The sequence below is a fragment of the Seriola aureovittata genome, chromosome 18, assembly GCF_021018895.1.
Source record: "Seriola aureovittata isolate HTS-2021-v1 ecotype China chromosome 18, ASM2101889v1, whole genome shotgun sequence".
NCBI classification, from domain to species: Eukaryota; Metazoa; Chordata; class Actinopteri; order Carangiformes; family Carangidae; genus Seriola; species Seriola aureovittata.
In genome coordinates this window covers 1,732,956-1,756,851 of record NC_079381.1, presented here as the reverse complement: position 1 = coordinate 1,756,851, position 23,896 = coordinate 1,732,956, and the positions used below count along the sequence as shown (strand labels likewise).

The 23,896-nt window shown below is 41.2% G+C and overlaps 1 protein-coding gene across 2 annotated transcripts in view; it reads right to left on the bottom strand.

Annotated features, from left to right (window-relative positions):
- Positions 1-23,896, bottom strand: part of slc12a2 (solute carrier family 12 member 2) — a 66,652-nt gene that overhangs the window by 8,505 nt on the left and 34,251 nt on the right. Inside the window, exons 11-23 of one of the 2 annotated variants that reach the window (XM_056403181.1) lie at positions 23,742-23,849; positions 23,533-23,656; positions 22,266-22,367; positions 18,526-18,681; positions 17,830-17,929; positions 15,398-15,509; positions 13,764-13,904; positions 13,014-13,120; positions 11,207-11,286; positions 10,479-10,622; positions 7,388-7,435; positions 4,965-5,087; positions 2,950-3,061 (exon numbers count right to left, since the gene is read on the bottom strand). In XM_056403181.1, coding sequence (XP_056259156.1) covers positions 2,950-3,061; positions 4,965-5,087; positions 7,388-7,435; positions 10,479-10,622; positions 11,207-11,286; positions 13,014-13,120; positions 13,764-13,904; positions 15,398-15,509; positions 17,830-17,929; positions 18,526-18,681; positions 22,266-22,367; positions 23,533-23,656; positions 23,742-23,849 — 1,457 coding nt within the window. The remainder of the gene's footprint in view (positions 1-2,949; positions 3,062-4,964; positions 5,088-7,387; positions 7,436-10,478; positions 10,623-11,206; positions 11,287-13,013; positions 13,121-13,763; positions 13,905-15,397; positions 15,510-17,829; positions 17,930-18,525; positions 18,682-22,265; positions 22,368-23,532; positions 23,657-23,741; positions 23,850-23,896) is intronic. The other variant, XM_056403182.1, reaches the window with a different exon arrangement.

Sequence of the window (23,896 nt, the reverse complement as noted above, 5' to 3'; positions counted from 1 at the left end):
ATAGAAACTCATTTCTGAAGAGAGTTAAAGTGGAAGGGAATGTTGTCTTCATATCGAGAGAGTTATATAATCAAGTAATGAGACTTCTCCCCACAATAACAAGGAAATGAGTGTTTTGGCTCTGAGGAACAAACAGAGAGAGAGACCATGTTCACTTCATCTGTTGTTGTTCCAAACATCAGTGTCTTCATCCTCCACACTGGTGGGTTCCTTCTGCTTTCACTCATTAACCACAAAGTATAATTTACATTAGTGACCACTTTCAACTACATTTTATATTCTTCTCTCATTTCTCTCTTCAGACAGTCAATTCTATAATCAATAATCATTTTATGAGATTTGAAACTTCACTTTTACTTCTTGTTAAATTATCATTCAGGGTCCTTTAACGCACCACAGACCACATGACGGTGACACAGTCACTCAGGAGAATTACCTGTCCTCAGGTGCTTTCAAGTCTCTGACAAGTTGATCTTAATGACAGAATCATGGAGAGAAATCAGAGGAAGAATTTTGAGAACAAGATCCACTTACTGAAAAGTTTTCGGTGCTTTTAGCTGCATCTTTGTGGCCTTTGTACAAGTGCTATTTCTAAGGTTAATATAAACAACAAGCTCAAAAAACTGAGAATAGTTTGGTAACTAGTCAGCTCATTATTATTATTATTATACGTTTTACCTAGAAAAGATGATTTCAGGACTAAGTCAGGTCAGTTTTTGTATTTATGGTTGCTAAAATCTAAACTAACATAAAAAGGTTTTGTTTGTCAAGTAGAGATAAGTGAGTAAATCATAAGTCATTTCACACAGTGTGGAGTTCCTGCCCTGTGTCCTGAATATGGTGCCAGAGACGTCAACTAAAGTCACTAAATCTGAAAACTTGGAAAAATGGCAAGAACTTTATTTGCTGATCATTTACAACTAAAACACGTGCTAGCACAGCATCAACAGAACACACTGTATCTGTAGTGTGTGTGTGTGTGTGTGTGTGTGTGTGTGTGTGTGTGTGTGTGTGTGTGTGTGTGTGTGTGTAAGAGAGCGTGTGTATTAGCAGCAGAGGGTGACAGATGCTTCTGTGCTGTTTCTGTCATGAAGGTTCAGGTTGATGCAGATAAAGATCATATTGAAATCATATGAAATGTTCCATCTTTAAAGGAGCAGTGCAACATTTTGGGAAACAGGCTCATTTATCAGTCTCATGTACAGAGCTGGAGTCAGAACATGGTTAAGTTAGCTTAGCATAAACACTGGAGGCAGAGGAAAAAGCTAACCTGAAAAAAAAGCTGACAGTTTGACGTGTTTTATTTTTGGTTGGACTTGCCCAGTAAGCATAGCGACTGTATCTGGTAACCCAGGCAACAGCTGGAGACAGAGGTACTGGGTGTGTGTTTGTCAGAACTAAGCATACACACATAATAGGCATAACTGTTCATTCACAGTCACATCAACAACACACAGCATGTTCATCAACTGTAGACATATCAGCTAGCTGTTTCCGGTTGTCATGCTAAGCTAAGCTAAGCACATTCTGACTCCAGCTCATTCACAGAAAGGAAACATGTTGAACTTCTCCTTTAATAATAGATAGCAAACATAGAAACTCATTTCTGAAGAGAGTTAAAGTGGAAGGGAATGTTGTCTTCATATCGAGAGAGTTATATAATCAAGTAATGAGACTTCTCCCCACAATAACAAGGAAATGAGTGTTTTGGCTCTGAGGAACAAACAGAGAGAGAGACCATGTTCACTTCATCTGTTGTTGTTCCAAACATCAGTGTCTTCATCCTCCACACTGGTGGGTTCCTTCTGCTTTCACTCATTAACCACAAAGTATAATTTACATTAGTGACCACTTTCAACTACATTTTATATTCTTCTCTCATTTCTCTCTTCAGACAGTCAATTCTATAATCAATAATCATTTTATGAGATTTGAAACTTCACTTTTACTTCTTGTTAAATTATCATTCAGGGTCCTTTAACGCACCACAGACCACATGACAGTGACACAGTCACTCAGGAGAATTACCTGTCCTCAGGTGCTTTCAAGTCTCTGACAAGTTGATCTTAATGACAGAATCATGGAGAGAAATCAGAGGAAGAATTTTGAGAACAAGATCCACTTACTGAAAAGTTTTCGGTGCTTTTAGCTGCATCTTTGTGGCCTTTATACAAGTGCTATTTCTAAGGTTAATATAAACAACAAGCTCAAAAAACTGAGAATAGTTTGGTAACTAGTCAGCTCATTATTATTATTATTATACGTTTTACCTAGAAAAGATGATTTCAGGACTAAGTCAGGTCAGTTTTTGTATTTATGGTTGCTAAAATCTAAACTAACATAAAAAGGTTTTGTTTGTCAAGTAGAGATAAGTGAGTAAATCATAAGTCATTTCACACAGTGTGGAGTTCCTGCCCTGTGTCCTGAATATGGTGCCAGAGACGTCAACTAAAGTCACTAAATCTGAAAACTTGGAAAAATGGCAAGAACTTTATTTGCTGATCATTTACAACTAAAACACGTGCTAGCACAGCATCAACAGAACACACTGTATCTGTAGTGTGTGTGTGTGTGTGTGTGTGTGTGAGTGTGTGATGCTGTCAGCAGCTGAGCAGAGGAGTGTGGTGCTGAAAGGAAAGCAGATGTCTGCTCTGTGTTCACTGCTAACGAGCTGCTCTCACAGAACGTGGCTCCACCACCAGCTGTTAACATGGTGGACAGAGCAACAGCAGTATCTATGAACATAATGAATACTAATACGGGAGCAGCTGAGCTGTAGAAGACTTCATCCTGCTCTCTGCCGGCAGGTGAGGGTCAGGCAGGAAAAGTGATCTAACATCTCCTCTGTAACCTCACATGAAAGTGGACACACGCATGAGGAGGAGGAGGAGGATGAGGAGGAGGAGGAGGATGAGGAGGAGGAGGAGGAGGAGGAGGAGCAGTACTCACGCTCGGCGGTCGTGGTCGATCCTGTTGATCTTGCCTCCGATGAAGACGCGGATCTTGCAGTCCTTCCACCTCTTCTTGTTGGTCAGCAGGTAGGGGATCAGCAGGGTCAGACCTGGATGGGAGACCAGAGGCCGTTTTCAGTACAGAGTCAGGTCCAAGTTCAGACTCTTGAGGACAGAAGGACTGTTTACATTTGGAACAGCAGCTCACACTTCAACACACCTGAACCTGACTCAACTGTGACCAAGTCATCTCAACTCTAACTGTTTCAGGTAGAGAGCAGACCTGACAGTGAGTGTAGTGAAAGATAGACTTGATATCTAATCTGTAACATATGTGGACCTTACTGCCTCTCTTTATTTTTAGTTAAATATATTTATTTGTTTACTACTGAGATGCGGTGGCAGATTTGTACATGTAAGAACGCACAGAGTCCACAGAGGCAGCACTGCTGTTAGACTGCCCAACAAATCATGGATTTATTATGTTTTCAGCTTCTCAGACAAAAGAGCAGCAACAAATATAAGATTTAAACTCTGAGAACGAATTTTATAATAAATCTAAACGCAACAACAACAGAGTGCAGAGATAAAACTTTCTCCCAGGACGATGGTGACCATCTGGTCACATCAGGAGCTGCTGAGACAAGACAGTCCTCAAATCTCCAAAAATGCCAGAGCGGACGCCATGTGAATAAACTGAATCATTACTTTATCACCTGAACAAATACCACAACTTAATGAATAAGAAAAAAGAAAAAAGTTGTTAGCTTTACACTCAGACTCTCCACCACTGCTGCTTGTTCACGTGCAGTGCATTCTGGGACACATTCTGCCACGAGTCCACACAAGTCAGCCACAGACACATCCTGGATAAAAGAGGTGGAGCAAGAAGACCTCGGGATGTTTGGTCTGTACTTGGCTGGAAGTGAACTCTGAACTGCACCAGAACTTGGACTGTGACTGATGATGTTTCACATACAGAGAAGAACTCCATGATGTAAACATTACACACCTGCTGTGTCTTAAACATCAGACTCTTTCCTCCATTTTTATATTGTTATTTAAAAAAAAAAATTTGGGTAGATGATAAAATAGGACGAGGAGACCTCCAGGTTTTTGTCCACTCTTCACCATCCAGTAGGAGTCACTGGTGCAACAACTAAGACATAACGCCTCAACAGCTTCCCATCCACTAACACTTGGTGTATGTTTATCAGACTATCCACATTTACTTATCTACAGCACTGAGTTCTTCTGTGTTCGTGTTTGACAGGACAAAATATTTTGTGAAATTATAATAAAGTGTCTGTTCAACTAAAAAAAAAAACATTCTGTTCTAATTCCTTCAGTGGTGATGTTAAATGCTTCATGTGACTTCCACTCCAGAACATATAAGCTGTGATCCAGAGCAGGAGTTCAGACCTGAGCCACAAGTCAGAGCACTGGCCTCCAAACATCAGCTGTGCCTGAACCACGCTGAGCGCCGGCGTCTCTGCTGTCAACAGAGATGAGGCTGATGTGATGAAGACCATCAGATGTGAAGCGTCACACCTCACGAGTCGTGCCTCTGGCCTCATTCACATATTTACACCTTACTGTTCTGATAAACACCCAAAACCCTTCTGTCCAATAAAGAATGACACATTAACATATGAGCTGTGTCAGTCAGTACTGATCAACACGTCACTGACACACTCAATCCAACAGCTGAGAGCCGAGGATTCATTCTGTGTCTTCCTGTTTTTAACATGTTTATGTGCAAAGTGTTTTTTTCCAACACAAATTTCGGTTTGTATTTAAGTAAATAATTAAGGCCAAATTTCTTACTTTTCAGACACTAAAGTGATGTTGTGACTGCACAGATGAAAACATGTGCGCAGCATGAAAATGAGTTCTTTTACTTCGGTAACAGCAGGTGATGCCTGATGCCTGGCAAACATTTCAGTGTGTGTATAACACTTAACTACGGACTAATCTCCTGTAAACAGATTCATTTCTTTCTCTCCCACTCACCTCCATCATCAAACAGCCACCAGACGTCCACGGTGCCCTTCCCTTGTTTCTTCTGGAACTGCTGGCTGGCCTCCAGCAGCCTCTGGTCAGACACGTTCAGCGGCACAGTCGGACTCCTCTTGTCTGCAAAGCCACACATACACGTCCACCACACACACACACACACACACAAGCAGCACCAACAGAAGAAAACTCATTTAGATGGTCAGATAGAAAACTAAAACCACAATCATGTTGACCCCACACTGTGTGAAGGTTGTGTAGATTTGTCAGCTATGGGAGGTTCAGTGTGGCTCTAGGATAATGTCTGTGTTTGAATGACAGTATGACTATTATTTTGAAAAAGGACTGATGGTGACACATATTAACCAATTCTAAAAAAAAAACTAACCACACAAACCACTGAACCTCAGTGCTGCAGCTGTGATCTGTGTTGCAGATTTACTTATAGTTTTACAACTATGGATTTTATTCCTTACTTGAGGATTTAAAAAATACTTTACCAGTAGTTTTACTTGTTTTAGGAAAATATTGTAATAGTTAAAAATCTGTTACATTTGTAAATTGTTTTCTAGAGCATAAAAGTCAGGGGAGTGAAAAGCCACAGACCGATGACTCTGAGGAACTCTTCATTTTCTGTTTTTATGTGTTGTGGATTAAATGTTTTGCGAACGATCCTCAGGAAGTGAAGATGAGCAGAAACAAATCTAAAAATAAGATGACAGCACCAGAGTTATGAGCCGGTGCCTTCAAGCCAACCCTGCAGCAGAGCAGGTTTTACTTTCAAAGGAATTTCACAGTTGAGGTTTGTAGATTGATTTCCTTCCAGACACTGTATAAAAACATCGGCAGGTTTATTTTAGAGTTGAACTGAATGTATTATGAATGTAATGTCAGCTGCTTTAAACTCTTGTAGGTTTTTTTTTTTCCTTTGTATTTTTACATTTTTATGTGTAAAAATGAATTCGCTGTTGTGACATTCATGTTTACACACTGACTCATTTCCAATCACACTTGCACAGGCTTTTTCTTTAATGTGAAAATGTAGAATGTACAGTATGTGTGCAGTATATGTTTATTTTTCTACACAGGTCTCTCTTGAAGAGAGATCCCAATCTCAATGAGACTACCTGTTTAAATAAAAGATTTAATAATAATAATAATTTTAACTTGAATTAAGTCATTCTTACTACAACTAACGACATAACGAAAAAACTAGATGTGAAAAAACATTTTCATTAAATGGAATAAAAATAAAAATGAGGCTTAAAAAAAATGATAAGTGAATCTGTATTGTGTGTTTACAAAACTAAAATAAAGTAAAATAACAGAAAATGTCTTCAGTTTCGTCTCTGTCAGTTTATTTCATACATCAGTCTGTGCTGTTTTAGGTGAATATAAAATCGCTTTTTGATGGAGCAGTTTCTCAGTATGTTACTGTTAATGAACTTCAGTGATGAGCCACAGAGCTGCAGCTGGACAGTCCAGTTCACTGATGACTTCATGTTCAGTTGGTTTAAATGAAACACAACCACACACAAAGTCAAAACGAAATACAAATAAAAACTAATGAAAAATCCCAAACCATTATAACCTATATAACTCTAGCATTAAAACCTGTCAGTGGCTTGAAGTGAGGATTTTTATTGCTTTTAAATTTAACTTCTCATGAGTAAGAGAAGGAATGAGTTTTCTTACTTTTAAAAGTTACAGAGCTGCTCTTTAAATTTTGATATAGGTGGGATATTTTTCTAGTGTGTAGTGAGTTCTTTAATGAACCACAGGGGAGACACCATCGATACTGAACAGCAAACAAACAGGAGAGAAGCTGTGAGTTAGCAGGAGTTAGTGGAAAGGGCTGGAAACATGGAGACAGGAGGAGGTTTTCATCCTGGAAGAGAAAGCTACAGACAAACTGTCAGCATCAGAGACAGAGAGAGAGAGAGGAGAAACAGCAGGCGAAAGACTGAAGACAGTTCGGAGGAAATTGAAATGTTGGCACACACTCGCAACATGAAATACTCAAGACTTGGATTGAGTCAAAGGCACCATCACACACAGCAGCGCTTCAAAGACTAGGCGTGAGCTACAAGCTGGAGAGAGCGGGAGAAAGAGAGGAAGAGACTAAATGTTATTCCCTGAAGCCGAGAAGCCAGCGGGCCGGACACACGGGACAGACGGCCAGAGACACAAGACAGAGACAGCAGGGAGCGGGACGGTATGTCAGGAGGAATTCAAAATATAGTGTGAAAAACGAGGTGACGGAGAGAGAAAGATAGAGAGCGTGAAGAAAGGAAAGTATGACTTCAGAGGGAAGTAGCACAACAAAGAGAAGAAGAGATGAAGGAAGATAAAAATAAAGCAGAGAAAGAGAGAGAGAGAGAGAAGAGTTTTAAGGCAACTCAATAAAGTGGATCTCCTGCCTTTTTTCAACAGGGGCTGAGTTGGAGCTTTGCCATCATCATCGTCATCTGGGAACGTTGAGACAAAAGGAGAGAAGAAAAAAAAAATCATAATTGGGGTGAGATGCTGTTTTGATGTGCTGTCAACTCAGAACCAAGGTCTCTCCATTATGAATTCAGATGAAGTACAACAGAGAATGTAGAGTAATACAAAACTACAACACAACATTATAAAAACACAACAAAGCAGACATACATGTACAGTGTGGTCCGGAGGAGAACGGTTAGCTAACACACAACATGTTCGTGAAGACACAAGAACCTTTAGTGAAGCTTTTTCTACAGCTGCGATGTCCTGAGCAGTAACAGGGTTTACACAGGAGTCCTGGAGTTCAACTCAACGCCTTTTAAGACCTTTTCAATATGTTTTAACAACTCAATGACTCTTTCAGCTGTAACCTGTTACCTCAGCAACACACCTTTAACTTATATTTACTAAAACTACACATTCTCCCATATTCCCATCTGAACCACAGAGGAGGCGGGAAAATCTCCTATTTTCAACAAATGGAAATTCACTCAACTGTTGCCTCCAAACAAATCCTCCTCTTTTGAGAATAGTCTCTGGTTTGAGTCCTCTCTCGCACAGGGGAGGGGATGGGATTCAGCCTTATGCTCATTCTCAGACACTGTGTTCCTAATGAATGTGATCTGTCATCACCATCCCTGCACACAAGACAGTCTCAGTCCAGACTGTTCTGGTCTGGTCTACCAAAGCCCATCAGAGCAGGAGCCTCCCTGTCTCTTCAAGCATCTGTTAGAGACTCCTCTCTAACACCTCTAACACCCCCACATGTCTAACTAGCTCCTACTCCGACTTCACCTGATCTCCTCCACCAATTAAAAAGATGTAGTACTCAGTTCTCACACCAAGGTGATGAACCTCACTGTAAGTCTCTTTAGATAAAAGCATCTGTCAAATGAGTACCCATGGCAACCACGCCACAGAGGTTGCTGCTGGAAAGCATGAGTTTCATTTTGTGCACGTGCATATTAACGCATGTGTAACACGGTTATCTTAGCCAAGCTGCAGTTTATAAACATTGCTGGCGTTTATGAAAGCACAAAGTCACAGAACAACAAGAACGCAAGACACAGACAGACCAAGAGCTGCACTGCCCAGCTGGGTTAGAGAGACGGACAGACTGGAGAGAGATGCACGTCAACGTTTTTTAAACTCCTTTTTGAGCAGAAGCATAGTTCCCCTTCATAACCCTTGCTTAATTTGCATGTTCCTACACAACTTGCATAGTGAGCATATAAGGTTGCCCAGTATTGATTCATTCGTTTCACGTGACATGATCAGGAGTCTACACAGGGTGTTTTATTTTGAAAACTGAGAATGCTCCAAGCCGCTCCTGTGTCCGACTTCCTGCCCAGCTCGAAATGAATTCTTCGTAAATGGCGATTAAGACATTTTAATACTTTTTAAAAGGAGCTATTTGTAAGTTTTGCTACTGCTATAAAGCTAACATTAGCATTAGCAGCTGTTTACTTACCAGTCTAGAAGAAACGTTGTGAGTTCAGCATCAAACGTTATTAATTTTCTCACCAACAGCTGTGTCCAGGTGAAAAGCAGCCCTCTTGTTTTGCCTCTATTTCTATTAATTTTTTTCATGCACTGATATCAGCATGCTAACTAACTAGCCCTAGCCTTGTGGGGCTGTCTCAGCGGCCAGACTTCCCTGAACAAGTAGGTGCTCAGAAGACGTATTTTAACCTCTTGTCTTGTCTTGTCTTGTTAATGCAATGATGGCTGAAGCTCTTGTCAAGACTGGTAAGTAAACAGCTAGCAATAACAAAAATTACATATAGCTCCTTTAAGAGCCTTAAATTACACTTTTACTACCTGATTTACTACCTTTTAATATTTTTTAAGACCCAGCAGACTAAAAACCAGAATAAAACCAGCAGATCTGATGCAGGAATGTACAGTTAAATCAAACAGGTTTCCACTAACCAGCAACACATGGACAGGAGAGAGTATTAAATACATATGAATCAGTTCTAATTCTCAAAGCTGGACAACTCCACTGAGACTATGCATGGATTAAAATGAAAATCTCACACAGTGACTCAGAGTGGAAATTAGGTCCACAGAGAGGAGAACTGGGCACAGATTCGGTCTTAATGATGGCTCAGGTTGGAGCTTTGGCCCAGGCAAAGAGGATTAAAAAAATCAAGGCATTCATCTTGTTTCACTGTGTGAATGTGGCTCATCCTTCATTTAACATTTAAGACAAAAAACTAAGCATAGTGCGGCAGAGGGCTTTGTTGTTCATTTATCATTTAACAACAGTAAAACACTTCACCCGACCTCCGGAGTCCAGTGTGAATGAGGCCTGGTGATCAGCCTGTCGTGCCGAATGTTTGGTTCCCACAATCTGGGGCCAGTTAGTGTGTTTGCTTGCTCTGCTCAGAGTTGTGTGGGTGGCACTTGTACACTACACTGATGGTATGGTGTTTTCTCTCTCTCTCTCTCTCTCACACTCACACTCACACACACACACACTGGTCCAAGACATCTGTGGACTAACAATCTGGGCCCAGTGGGACGACTGGGATCATGGGTCACTGAGGCGACTTCCTGTTAGGACTCACTCACTCTCTCTCTCTGTGAGTGTGTGTGTGTGTGTGTGTGTGTGTGTGTGTGTGTGTGTGTGTGTGTGTGTGTGTGTGGAGGCAAAATAAGGGAGGCTATTGATGGATTAAGAGGGATCTGTGAGAATGGTGTTAAACTGATTTCCTGGATGAAAAGATGAAAAGCTCCTCCGTCATGAACTTGGTGGAGTTGTGTTTCAGCAACACACACACACACACACACACACGAAATGCATAAATAAGGTGTTTATGGCTATAAGTGCTTTAATGGATTGATTTGCAAATATATTCATCTGACTTCATAAATGATCCATTTTCTGTTTCCCTTCTTTCCCACACTGTCTCACCCAGGCGTCACAGTAAACAGCAACTTTCTTCTAAAGTCTGCTTGGTAGATAAAGAGGGAATATAATATAAAATATAAGATCCATTCACACTGAGGCTGGCTAACCTTTCTGTATAGCTGGACTGTTCTGGAGGCTGGTGGCCTTGGAGGACGGCTTGGACGAATCAGCATCAGAGTCTTTGCTGGTGTCTATGGACACGATCACATCTTTCATCACTGAGGACTTCTCCTGGGAGGACAGCAAGTCATCTGGGAGGAAGTGGGATATGAGAGAGAGAGAGAGAGAGAGAGAGAGAGAGAGAGAGAGAGAGAGAGAGAGAGAGAGAGAGAGAGAGAGAGAAAAGAGGAGAAATAAGATGGTGAAATGGAAATAGATTTTTATTTTAAGAGTTTGAGGGTGATAAAAATATTTTGGATTTAAGGGTCACTCTGGAGATTTGACTTGGGAAGAATAATCAAATTTGAAGCTGCAGAGACAGAAATATTCTGAGTTTTAGCCCCTACTATATTGACCTCTGTCTTTCAAACTTTCCACCCCAAGTTTATAACACAAGCTTTCAGTTATGAACTGAGATAATCCTGATAATATCAACAAGAGGCTGTGAAAATTGCATTATGGGAAATGTAGAGCTTGACTCAGAAGGACTTATAAATACAATATCTCGATCTCTGCTGTTCCAATTTGTGTCTGATTTAATACATGTTGATCAATCAGTCTAATTATCTTCTATGACATTTAGGATACATCTGCCACATTGTGTGATGTATCAATACAGGATAAACCATATTGATTTCCACGTTCTATGTTGTGTGTGTGTGTGTACATGTGGTACCTTGTCCTTGGATATGGGACACATCCAGACCCTCCTTCAGTCGCAGAATGACAGCACCAAACTGAAAGTCAAAGGCGTCGCTGAGAGGGAAAAACATAAATGAAAGATTCACATCAGCGGAGGAGAGACCTAAACAGACACAGACTATTTAAAAAGGAAGACAAATAAACACTGCAGAGAGATCTGAGAGATCTGCACACAACAGATTGAAACATTTAAAGGATTAAACGTCTCTCTCAGTCCTGCAGGTTGCAGTGTGAACACCACCACAGCTACTCACTGGATGGAAAGTAAAGGGCGCATTGCTGAGCGTATTAGCTGTGATTTAATATTGTAGGGCTGGACCATCTCTGACCTTCTACTCTAATGCCATAATCCCCACACTCTACACTGAGGAACTGGTTCAGCTTAAGTCATTCACGCATACTTTCACATGACTGATAAAGGGTGCAGCAGGGAAACAGGATTTCACATGAGCAAACGCTAAACTCCTGTTAATACAATAGAACGAGCACTCACTGTAATGTATAGGCAGGTGACAAATTAAAGGAAAAACACAATAAGAATAAATGAGTGGAGAAACATAATGAGTGCAGTTAAGCAGTTAACTTGCCATCGTGCTCTGTGGCAGGTATGAAAACACTGATCAAGCCCAGTTGATTCTGATTTAGTATCAAGAGGAGAAGATCTGAGTGACTCCGAAAGAGGCTCAGAGCAGGAGCTTCAGGCAGAGATGCTCAGCTGGCTGCTGTTTCCATAGGAACAGAGACTAAAGTGACATCTGCATTTAGGTCTATGGGAAACACTCAGTAAACAGGGTCGGACATTTGATGACTGTGATGCTCGATATAATGAAAATATGTTAAAGTGTTTCAGTGCTGCCTGACCTCAAGACCTTGAAACCTGGATTAATAATATACATACACACTGCCTATGGGCCTGTGTGTACCGGTCTGACCATATCACCTCATACTCTGTAACACTGCTTTTTAAAGTGTGAGTTGCCATGAATTTGTGAGTCTGCAAAGACTGAATTGGTTGGAAAAGAAAAGGCCAGTAGACAATGTCTGACAGAACATGCTTCCCTGCTGCCCACACATTTAACTGTTACTATCAAGTATTCATACTCATTCAGTATTCATGCACCAGAAACAATCAGTCACAGCATCTGTAAAAGCTGTTTCACTACTGCACCACAGTAGTGAAAAGATACATTTAATAATATCTATTTTTTATTTTATCAATTTAAAGCCCCATATTTTCTTCTTCTCCAGTGTTTTATTTGAAGTGTTGATCCATCAGAAGATATATTTGTGGTTTTAAGAACCAAAAACCATCTCAGTGTAGTTTTACATCTCCTCTCTCAGGTTTCTCTCTGGAGCTCTAATAACAGGAAGAGAGGAGGCTCTGATGCTCTCTTCTGATTGGCTGACTGTTTTCTGAGTGATCCAATAAAAATAAAGCAGATTTCAGGTAAACACTCAGAGAAATCAGATCCTGCAAGGCTGGATGGTGGGTCCAGGTGGGCGGGGCTTGGGGCATGGATGAGAGCGGTGACTTCTGTTGTGACATCACAAAGTTCCTGAAGTCCTGACAGCTGGTTTTAAGGCTCAGTTTCTGAATACAGGCTGTGTGCATTTCTATGTGTAGCATCACCTCTCATTTTCCAGACGGGATAAAAAAAAACTCAGTAACTAATTTGTTTCCCCCTTTCTTATACTCTGGTCGTCACGGTGGAGCATTAGCAGAAGTCCCTGCTGCCTCAGGCTCTGATAAGAAGTCTCTTGTGTGAAGCAGCTGTACTCACTGGATCATACTGATGTAAGTCTCCACGTTCATCATGTCGCCGTCCCTCCAGTCGTTCTTGAAGCCCAGCACCAGGGTGTTGGGCTTGAGGCGACCCAGACCAGCGGCCTAGCGTGGGATGAGAGAGGAAAACATAATCAAATTAATCCAGATGATTTACATTTACATTTACTCATTTGGCAGACGCTTTTATACAAAGCGACTTAAGTGATTTCATACAGGCTGGTTGCTTTCATAAGAATCACCGTCTCTGTCATTCTGGTGCCAGTTCTTATTAAGTTCACTTTATTCACTCTCAGGGTGGTTATCACCTCTCTGGCAAATGTAAGATGTTAAACAACATATTTAGGAAAAAATGTTGATTAATGTGCAGCTTTAAAAAAATGAAAATTGTAAAATTTACAAACAGGTCATTTAAGGAAATGCTGGACTTAAATTCAATGAACTTTAAAACATCTCGCACAATGAAGAAAATGAGAATAATTCAATAATTTCAATACTTTAAACATTTCTGAACTGTGAGAGCATGTGCTTATTAAAACCATCAAACACAAACAGCCAACATTGCTGGTTGTTGGCAGTTGTGCAAGTCCACAAGAGGCTTGAGCAATGCATCTTGGGAATTAATCTCTGCACGTAGACGGCTAACGTATCTCAGTGCAGTTGTTTGCCGTTTACTCAGTGATATCCTGCAGGTTTAGTCCGTTTGAGATGTTTACTCATAGCTCCCCCACAGCAGTGCTGCTCTCACCTGCAGCAGGTACTGAGAGCCCTGCCTCATGTCCTCGGCGAACACCGGGGTATAGAAAGCTTTGGTCTCGTTCTTCAGCAGCCAGCGCTGGTACCGGGACTGGTCTGTGGCCAGGTCTTTGAAGTTTGGCCTTCTGTAGCCCTGTGGGGAGGAACGAACACGAACACACACACACACACACACAAACACACACACAGTTAATATAACTAATCCCACAGCCTAGCCTGTAGCCTGCTAACAGTTTGAAACAAATGAGATGCTAAGAGATAAATCTGCAGGTCCACATTTCCAGGAGGATTAATTTAATCATAGACTGAAGAATTGAACCTGAGGAACAAAGTCCTGCTTTGAAAGTGCTTTGAATCCTCATCGAGGAGTTTGTTTATTTCTGCAGAGAAGAGTTCTCTGAGGTGTTCTTCAGCCAGGAAACTGCAGCGCCATTAGCTGGGAATGTTTATACCCTTTAACTTAGGGTCTCTCTCAGTCTTAATGGAGGCACGAGGGCAGATCAGAGGCCGCCTGTGGAGGGTTGCGTGTTCCAGAGAGCTGGACTTGCTGGACCGCACAGAGCCTGCATTCATCCAATCAAAATGGCTCTTCCATTGTGAAGCTGTTCTGCCTGGCCTGGATTTGTAAAAGGCTTTTTACTGTGTGTGTGTGTGTGTGTGTGTGTGTGTGTGTGTGTGTGTGTACGGGAACAAACACATCACCCCGTCACCACTGAGGCTCAGTTCTGACCTCCGAGGTGAGTCACACTGAGCCTGAGGAGAGATGATTAAACATCACAGAGCTGTGATCATGTTTGTGAGAAAGTCAGCCTCAATGAATGAATGATGAATTTAGAGCATGAACATATGTATATGCTGCTTAGGCCAGATGATCAGGAACAAGAAATGCCTCCTGTATGTATGCCCAGATCTCTAGATATCTGTCAGGAATTGTTATCAAAAATATTATTATGTTTTGTGTTTTCATTAAATCTGGCTGATTTTTCAAAATCTTCAATATAAACACTGACCTTTAAAGTTCAGTATGACGCAGGCTACAGTTGAGACCAAATATCTGCAGAACATCTGATAATGGAATATATTTGACCTTCAAACAGTTGGGTGAACAGGTGAACAGATCATCAGACTGAACCACCGCCCACAAATGTTCCAATCAGTGTCAAAGCTATGACGAGGACAGATTTTCATCGACCAGCATAGATTTTAAACGAGCTCAGATTAATTATAACATAAACAGGAAAAAAATTTAAAGTGCAATGATTTGACAGAGAAAAGGCTTGTGGTCTTATCCACTCCTGCATCCATCCATCCATCCACTTTTAAGGCTCAGCCTCAGAGCTGAGTGAGGACTTTACAGACTCACTACACTACACATCACTGGAGCCTCTCTGTCAGCTCCGTTAACAGTTTCTGACATCAGCCTTTGTGGGAGAAACTTTGAATTTTGATTATAATTCATTAAGATTATATATTATAGTTTTGAATATAGTGACATCCCTAATGTGTGAGCTGTAGTCATCATGTTTACATTATATCATAAACATTCATTAGACACTTTGATCGATAATATTTGTCTGAGTCTTTTTATTAACCACAAACACAAACAACAGTAGAGAATCTGCTCACCGTGCGGACGTGACCACAGATCATTAGGCCCACGTTCTTGGTGAAGCTGTGGACCAGGTCCAGAAGAGCTGGGCGAGAGTTGGGGTAACCTGTCATCACCAAACACTGGGGTCTACAGTCAGACAGAAAACATTGACACAGCAGCATTAATGTCAGTTTTTACTGTAGATATATAAACAAGTTCAGTTCCTAATCTGCAGCAACTTTTCCCTGCGACCTTCACAGCAGCTTCTCGTCTCCTCAGCACAGGACAGAACAACAGGAGCAGACTAGCGCACATCAAAGCAAATATGTTAAGCACCATGGGATTTAATGGAGGCGGTAAGAGGAGACATGAAGGAGCTCAGAGGAACGCCCGAGTCATTCTGAGGACACCATCAGATGCCTTTTAATCTCCTGCTTGGTTTGCTGCCATGGGAACATCATCACTAATACATCCTCAGAAACAGCACGACACGATGAGCTACATGTGGAAGCATCCAGAGCACAAACACCAGCATGGTGGATCTGCAAAGAACACTGGCCTCATGTGCTGAAATACTTAACACCATTTGATGATCCATCATGTGTCTACAAGTCATGCTTTAGTTGTCTTATTCTTCTTATCTAACGCTAATCCTACTCTAATCACCTGTAGTTAGCATGTTGAATGTGACCATACATGAATACTAAGGATACTTTGAAGTCCTATATGTTTCCCTTGGCCTCCACCTCCAGATGGTACAAATTAACTGTACAAATGTTTCATAAAATTTGACACGTGAAACATTTATCATATCATGATATACCTTATATGCATATTGGAAATTATCCTATTGATATTGGAATAATAATAAAATAAGTTCCCTCCAACAATCATCCAACCACTTTTTACAAACCTTAACACATGTATTTACAGGGCTGCGTTATGACTTGGCAATCTGAACAAAAGATCATATGACAATCTTTTTGATTAGAATGACAATCCACAATCTGCATCCTGTTCCTGCTCTGATTTTATTCTGATGGGAAGTTGTTTGTCTGCACGCCGCTATTCTTCCCCCACAATGCCGTCTTCTGTTTACAAACTGCGCCACAACCAAGCTCACTTTTTGCTTAGTTCATATGGAGTATTCACCTGAGCTGATATTTATTTATGAGCTGCTATATCCAAGTGTTTATCAAAGCTCATTTTTGAGTACTGCCTGAAATGCGTCCACAGCATCAAATACTGAAAAATGTAGAAAAAGTAGACGAAGTCGGTATTGAATGTTTGGTTTTAGGTTTCTTTACTTGATCATGGTTCTTGATCCATCAGAAAACTTTACTTACTGTATTAAGGCAATGTGCTTTATTTAATTCTAGGGTTGCACGATCTTAACCATAGTCCAATTCTACCCTATGAGCCAGAGAGAAAGAGGAGTTACCACAAAAGTGAGTGTGTTTTGCATCTCTCTCTCTCTCTCTCTCTCTCTCTCTCTCTCTCTCTCTCTCTCTCTCTCTCTCTCTCTCTCTCTCTCTCTCTCTCTCTCTCTCTCTCTCTCTCTCTCTCTCTCTCTCTCTCTCTCTCTCTCTCTCTCTCTCTCTCTCTCTCTCTCTCTCTCTCTCTCTCTCTCTCTCTCTCTCTCTCTCTCTCTCTCTCTCTCTCTCTCTCTCTCTCTCTCTCTCTTTCATGGATAACCTAGGTGATGACAGTAAGATGACAATGGGTACGTTAAAACAAAATTGTCATCTGCTCTTAAATCACAGCAGCTGCTACACACAACAAGCAGCTTCATTACAATCAGCTGATCGGAGTGTGTGTGCGTGTATTGCAAACATGGTTATATGTTGTTATATACATGAAACTGTGGCAGGGCAAATTAAATTTAATATTGATTTAATACTACAAATAATAATAAGTTACTACATCAATGGGAAATCAAGTCAAATATCCTCTTGACATTTGCAAAGGCATGAGCAGGTGATTGTTGTGATGATCGTCGATCACTGGTATCGTTGTCCATCAGCACAACCTATTTAATACTAATGCATTTGGCAGTTGACACATTTTGGGTTAATGTTCTGTTGATGGTGTTATATTGGCACCAATATTTGAAAGATTTTCCCAGCAGGCCTAGCATGGCGTATCCAAACTGACAACAGGAGTTGTGTAAAACAGAATAAGGTATGACCTGGAACACGTATACATGAGTACATACAGTACATATGATGGGCATTCAGTTCTGCTTCCAACATGTGTCTGACACAACGACCATTTATCATTCGGGGGGTGCAGGACTGGCTACAATGGTATTAACCCTTTCACATAATCCTCACCACCACATATGGTAAGTATGTTACTTTATGCCAATATGATACAAAAAGATGCTAACACTGCCTGCTTCAGTGTCATTATCACTAACTACATGCATGTGTAGTCTTTAGCGGGGGTGCTTCTTCGTGTTTGGTACCTGAAGTTCTTGATGTGGTCCTCCACTCCACTGAGGTGCAGAGTGTGGGTCAGGGCCTGGTGGTAGGTCAGAGCCTGGGTCGACGAGCCCCAGTTCACATCTGGAGGGGAGGACGCATGCAGGCAGAAACACACAGTGCGATTAAGGAGAGTGTTTACAGGTCGTGCTGCTGGGCCAAAGGCCACGTGACTCACGTGGCGTCGCAGGCACGGAGAAGGCCTCGTATGTGTGTGTAGCTGTGTGTCAAACTGAGTGCGCACACAGGTGCCCACGGACAGCTTTGTGTTTGAAGAGGTGCAAGACGTGTGTGAGGGCTCAGTATCAATCAGCAGTGTGAAGTATTCATTCACACAAAAATACTTTTCGCTTTGGTCTCTGGTCGATGCCACAGCATGACGGTCCTGGTCGTGTTGAGGTGAGCTCCAGAACTCTGTGTTTAACTCAGACTGTTCTACATGTTTCTGTAAGTCCGGTATTAACTCCACAGAGGTTAATTAATGCTGATTTACCAAAAACAGTTTACATAAATACCTCATAATAATCATAATATATATCATTTTGGTCAGTTATCACATATTGATATATATGTTTTCATAATTACAGCATCTTTTAAATTATTCTGAGGGTATAAAAGTTTCTTTATTAACAGTGGCTGGAAACAAGAAACACTGTCATGAACTCGTGGAACAAACTCACCTGGCTTCTTGTAGCTGACGTAGATATACAGACCCAGGACGATGACGTTGGTGAGGAGAGCGGCCCACCAGTTGATGACGAACATCACCACGCAGCACAGAACGGCTCCGGCCAGGGAAACCCACATGTTGTAGTATTTGAAGCTGGGACGCCACCCTGCAGCACCAACCAGCACAAGTCACAACACAGCAACCGACACAAAGCATATTAAGAGTGCTAGTCATCACGTGTGGGTATTATAATGATTATGGTAAACTGAGGAAATCCACTTCATATCGAAGGTATACGATGCAGGATTTGTTGGTTGCTGTTTGTAAACACACCCATCATATTTGGCTCCGCCTCCCCAGCTCAATGAGTACGCACGCAAGAGGGAGAGCGAGAGGGGCTCCACCCCCACATCTGTGACGCAGACCGGGATGTAACATGGCCGCGAGCTGGTATTGGATGGGAGCTACATATCCACTGTCCAAAGGTTGACGGCCACAGGTGGAGGGCGGAGTCTCTTCCGGTGAGTCATAAGCAATGAGGGAGGGATTACTTTTGCATGAGTCTATACACTGTTTTCGGTTGGACTGCAGCAGCTGGATACAGCCCTACTGACTGAGTGATCATAGTTCCACCATTGTTCAGCTGAATGCCATTTGACAGAGTTTCCCCATTGGCTGTTGCTCTTTCAAAACGAATCGGCACAAAAGGTTGAAGTTGAAGCAAGGCTGTCAGTCGTGCTATAAGCATATCACCTGCTATTGCACTGTGATGTTGAAGAAAAAATAAAAAATACAGACATGAACCATGGCTTGCTGCAATGACAGCGCACAGAGAGCAGGAGAGAAGCAAACAGATGAACGGCAGAAACCAGCCATATACTTGGTTCTGACCTAGTCTTGTTTAGGAAAATCCTGCATAGTATACCTTTAAGGTTCAGCAGAAGTCTGACTCCTGAACTGACCAAATTAAATCAGACCTGAAATTCAGAAGACTAAGAATCAGAAGTTACGGTGGGAATCCTCTATAAAGGGAAACCTTCTCCAATCATTCTCATTATTAACATGGTCTTCAGTAAATGTTGCTGTTAAAGAGTATGGATCAAGTTAAAGTTGAAGTTGGGTTAAAGAATGGGAGTTAGCAGCCTGTTAGACTGGAGCCCAGGAGGTTATACCAGCTATTAGGGACCATTTTATTCACTGGGAACCACAGAAACTAGACTAGTGGGATTTTAGTGATGGGATGCAGTTGGACTGTGCGTGGTTACACAATGACAGAGTCTAAAACAAACCACAGGACATAAAGGGTACATTGATGGTACTGTTTTTACCAGTACCATGCAGGGGTTTAATGCGTCCCCGAGAGTGGGGAGAGACTGGCCCTGTAGAGGCCAGGACACCAAATGTGGTTTACAGTTTATGGTTCTGTGTTACTGCTGCCCTTTGATAGAGTCATGTACCGTTTAAGCCCGTGTAATTATGTGACCTTCTCAGAGGAATTAGAAGCAGATAAAGAATCTGTACCTGAAGTTCTGCTATAGCTTTGGTATTGAGGGGGAGAAAAGCACAGAGCTCAATATATAAGAAACAACTATATGCATTTTATTCAGCCATTCATTCTACAGTCTAAAGGGTCAGTTCACCCAAATTACAAAACTCCACGCAGATGGTTCGAGTTACATTTGGATACTTGTGTCGGAGATCTCCATTTCCACACCAACACAGTGGAGACAAAACAGTGTTTACATCACTCTGGATAACACCACAGTTTTAACCACAGTTAGAGCAGAATCTAAATCTAGTTTTGTCTCTTCTTATCAAATACAAGCAGCAACCTCTGAGGTGGAAACATGAAGCCAACACTGAAGCACCAACTACAGTTCCTCTAATGACCACCAGAGTCTGGCTCCAACAGTGAGTCAGTCCCCATAGACTCCCATGTTAAAATGTCCAACTTTACAGCAGAAATAAACATGTTCACAGCCTGATACAAAACCTGTTTTGGTCTCTAGAGCTAATTTCCTCCCTGATGATGCTTATAGCTGAAATATTAATCAGACTATTTAACTGTGAGTGCCTTTTCTTCTTTATCTTGTTGAGTCAACTAGGACTGTGCACCTGATACAGTCCTCAGGATTTGGAGCCCACTGAAATTCTCTAACAGCTGCAGATCTTGACACACAACCATTCCGTTGATAAGCTTTAACGCCGATAAGCTTAAACTGTTGATAAATGTTGATAGACATAAAGGTTGAACTGGGAGATTCTGGTTCCCAAAGTTGACATGACACCATCAACTACACTCTTTCAGTCATGACTTTGCTTGTTTTGTTGAGCTGCTGAAACACAGTCAATCATAGAGTGATGTTACAGATGTTACCTGCAGAGAACACATTATCCAGAGTTTCATTTTAGCTTTTTATCAAACGACTTCATCCTCTCAGCGCCAGCAAAAGTTGTAAACAGTGACTGAGTAGAACCGTTTCTGTTTCATCACAAGCTAAACTCCACTGTGTTGGAGAAAGAGACACATGGTGAAAAATTTAAAATAAACTATCTGCACAGATGGAAACAAGTGGAGGGAAGAGAGAATGCCTTTCTATAATTTTGGTGAACCGACCCTGTACAAAGTCATAACTAGAAAATAGAACAGCAATTCTTTTTAGTGTGTTGTACAACATGACCTCTGAAAAACCTACCAGAGATCAAAACCCTCACCTCAGTGTAAAATGATAATACCCAGTTTGTCAGCCAGAGATAATTCATGCTGGTGTATTGTCCCAGTTGCATTACAGCTGCTGGCAAACTAGCCTGGCGTGTCATTAGACAGCAGGCAAAACAAAACAACAAAATAACAGTGACATGATGTTTCTCAGGGCTTCACAGGGCCACAGGGTTTTTGTTCCAGTTTAACAACCGTCATTCATCATTATTTAAAATAACTCATCTGATGTGGCAGTGTTTCAGTAACACTGACCATTACACTGCTGTAGAGGGGGAGGCAGGAGTGTATTGGAAACACCATCATAAAATAAATGTTACTATAAATATGACTCATATTAACAGCCAATTACAACACTGAGATTACACATCGGACATCAGACTGCATTATATATCTAGAGTTACCATAAATAAGTTGTCTGCTACATCTGTTGATTCGTGAAGTTTCAAAGTTTGTACTGACAAAATGAGAATTTTCCAAATGAACTTCGATTTCTCGAAACATTTTTAAACCATTTTAAAAAGTTTTTTTAAGTTCTCAGAATAATCAAAGTTTTAAATCCTGTAATGGAGTAAAAATCAGTCTACAAATGAAACCTGTGTGATACTGCTGAGAGCTCAGGAACAAATGAGTAAGTGAACCTTGAGGTGAGATTGTTTTGTCAGCTCTGAACTGTGATATACAGACTTTATATTTGTGTGTAGCATGTTGTCATTGTGTTTATTTATTGATCTCCATTACACTTATGTTACCAGACAACAGTTCAGAAATTTGTTGATCAATGTCCCTGTTAGACAAAAATGACAAGTCACGCAGTGACCAGAGGAAACACATTAATTCTCCATCAGATTTTCCATGACCGCGCTCTCGGCTCTGAGGCACTGAGGCTCACGTCATGTCTAAGTGCTTCAAGTAATTCCTTTTGAAAGCCATCATCTCCCATAACGATCACTGTTAAAGACCATGTGACTCGTGACTCAGCTGATGTTGTCTGACCCCTGGATCTAACAGTTTCTGGGTCTTGATCTTACCTGGTGAGTTGGCCAGTGAGGCGTGGAACACAGAGAAGTTGATCAAGGCGTAGGACGCCAAGAAGAAGTTGGAGATGATGGGAGCGATCGTGTTCAGCTCAGCTGCAACAAGAAAACATGAAGCAGTCAGCTCATAATGAGACAAAGCTCACACCTACAACTTCATGATCGCTGATCCTTTCAGCAAGGTGAGCTACAAAACCTCTAAACTTCAATTCATACTGGAACAAGGCCCAGTGAACCCTGTTGGCATCAAGAAATTAGTGCTGCAGCACAAGTTAAACACCGAGTCGAGCAGCTCGACAGGTAGAAGTACTCCGACAGGTAGAGGTCCTCAGAGGAAATCCTTCATGTTTTGTTTAGCTCCACCTTCAGGTAGGTTCGGGTTGATATTGTGCAATATTTTTCATATTACTGAAATTTATTTTTTGCTGTTTTGCACTGTTCTTTGCTTACTGTACATTGGACCTTTGCACATGACAAACAAAACTTAATATAGCCCATGATATTATCGTATATCGTGATATTTTGGGCTGGAGTGTATCGAGATATCAAATTTGGGATTTCGCTCAAAAACTACCGTCAGGTCAAAATCTCTCCTCGACCAAAACTTCCATGGCAACGAATCTAGGAACTAATGGTCAATTTGCTCTGAAAGTACATGGTTGTCTGAGGATGAAACCTAAGGAAAACAAGGAAACGTGAGGGGTGGTCACATTTCTTGAGACGCAGCCATCAGACCATGTCCTGTAGGGCCATATAACTGTATAACTTTCATCCTTAATATTTTCAGTCTGCCAAATTATCTCTGCAAACACCAAAATAGAAGATATTTTATATTACAGATGCGTAATTTCTTAACAATTTCCAAATATTTTTTGAGCAAGTTTTCAAGACAGAATGTATGTACTTTGGTTAGAATAACCTTGAAAGAATTATAAAGTAACTATTGATTCATTATTGATTTATTATTGGAAATGTTTAGTTCATGTATATTAAAAATATATTTTATAACTGGAAAAGCACCAACTGAACATTGTCTATATTTTCCTTATAATAATTAGTATCAAACTACACTGTTTAAAATTTACAAACCTGTCAAATAAAGTGTTACCACAAGATCAGTCAAACTGTTTCATACTGTGGAGAAAAACAACACCACAGCGTCCAGGCTGCAAGCTTTTATTCTTGTTAGTGTTTCCTGTGATGTCATACAGTAACAATGTGCAACAGTCAGAGTGTGAATGAGCAGCGTGTGCAGCCGTACCGATGAGGATGAAGGCCAGGGCGATACCAAAGGTCAGGATGTAGCCTCGGAGGGGCTCGTTGTTCTTGCCGTAGCCCTTGGCGAACATGCCCAGGCCGGGGTAGATGTTGTCTTTACACAGAGCCTGTGGAGATGGAAAACACCATGTAGAGTTTTAGTAATTAGGGTAACTCATTAGACACATTGAAGTAGTTCACGTGGGATCTTACCTGGAACACTTTAGGTGCACTGACTAAAGAGGCCAGAGCTGAGGATAGAGTGGCAGAGAAGATTCCTGCAGTGATGATGGGCCCAAAACCAGAAACCATACTCATCACCTGAATCGAAGATTAAACACATGTTGAACTCTCTCACCCGAACAACC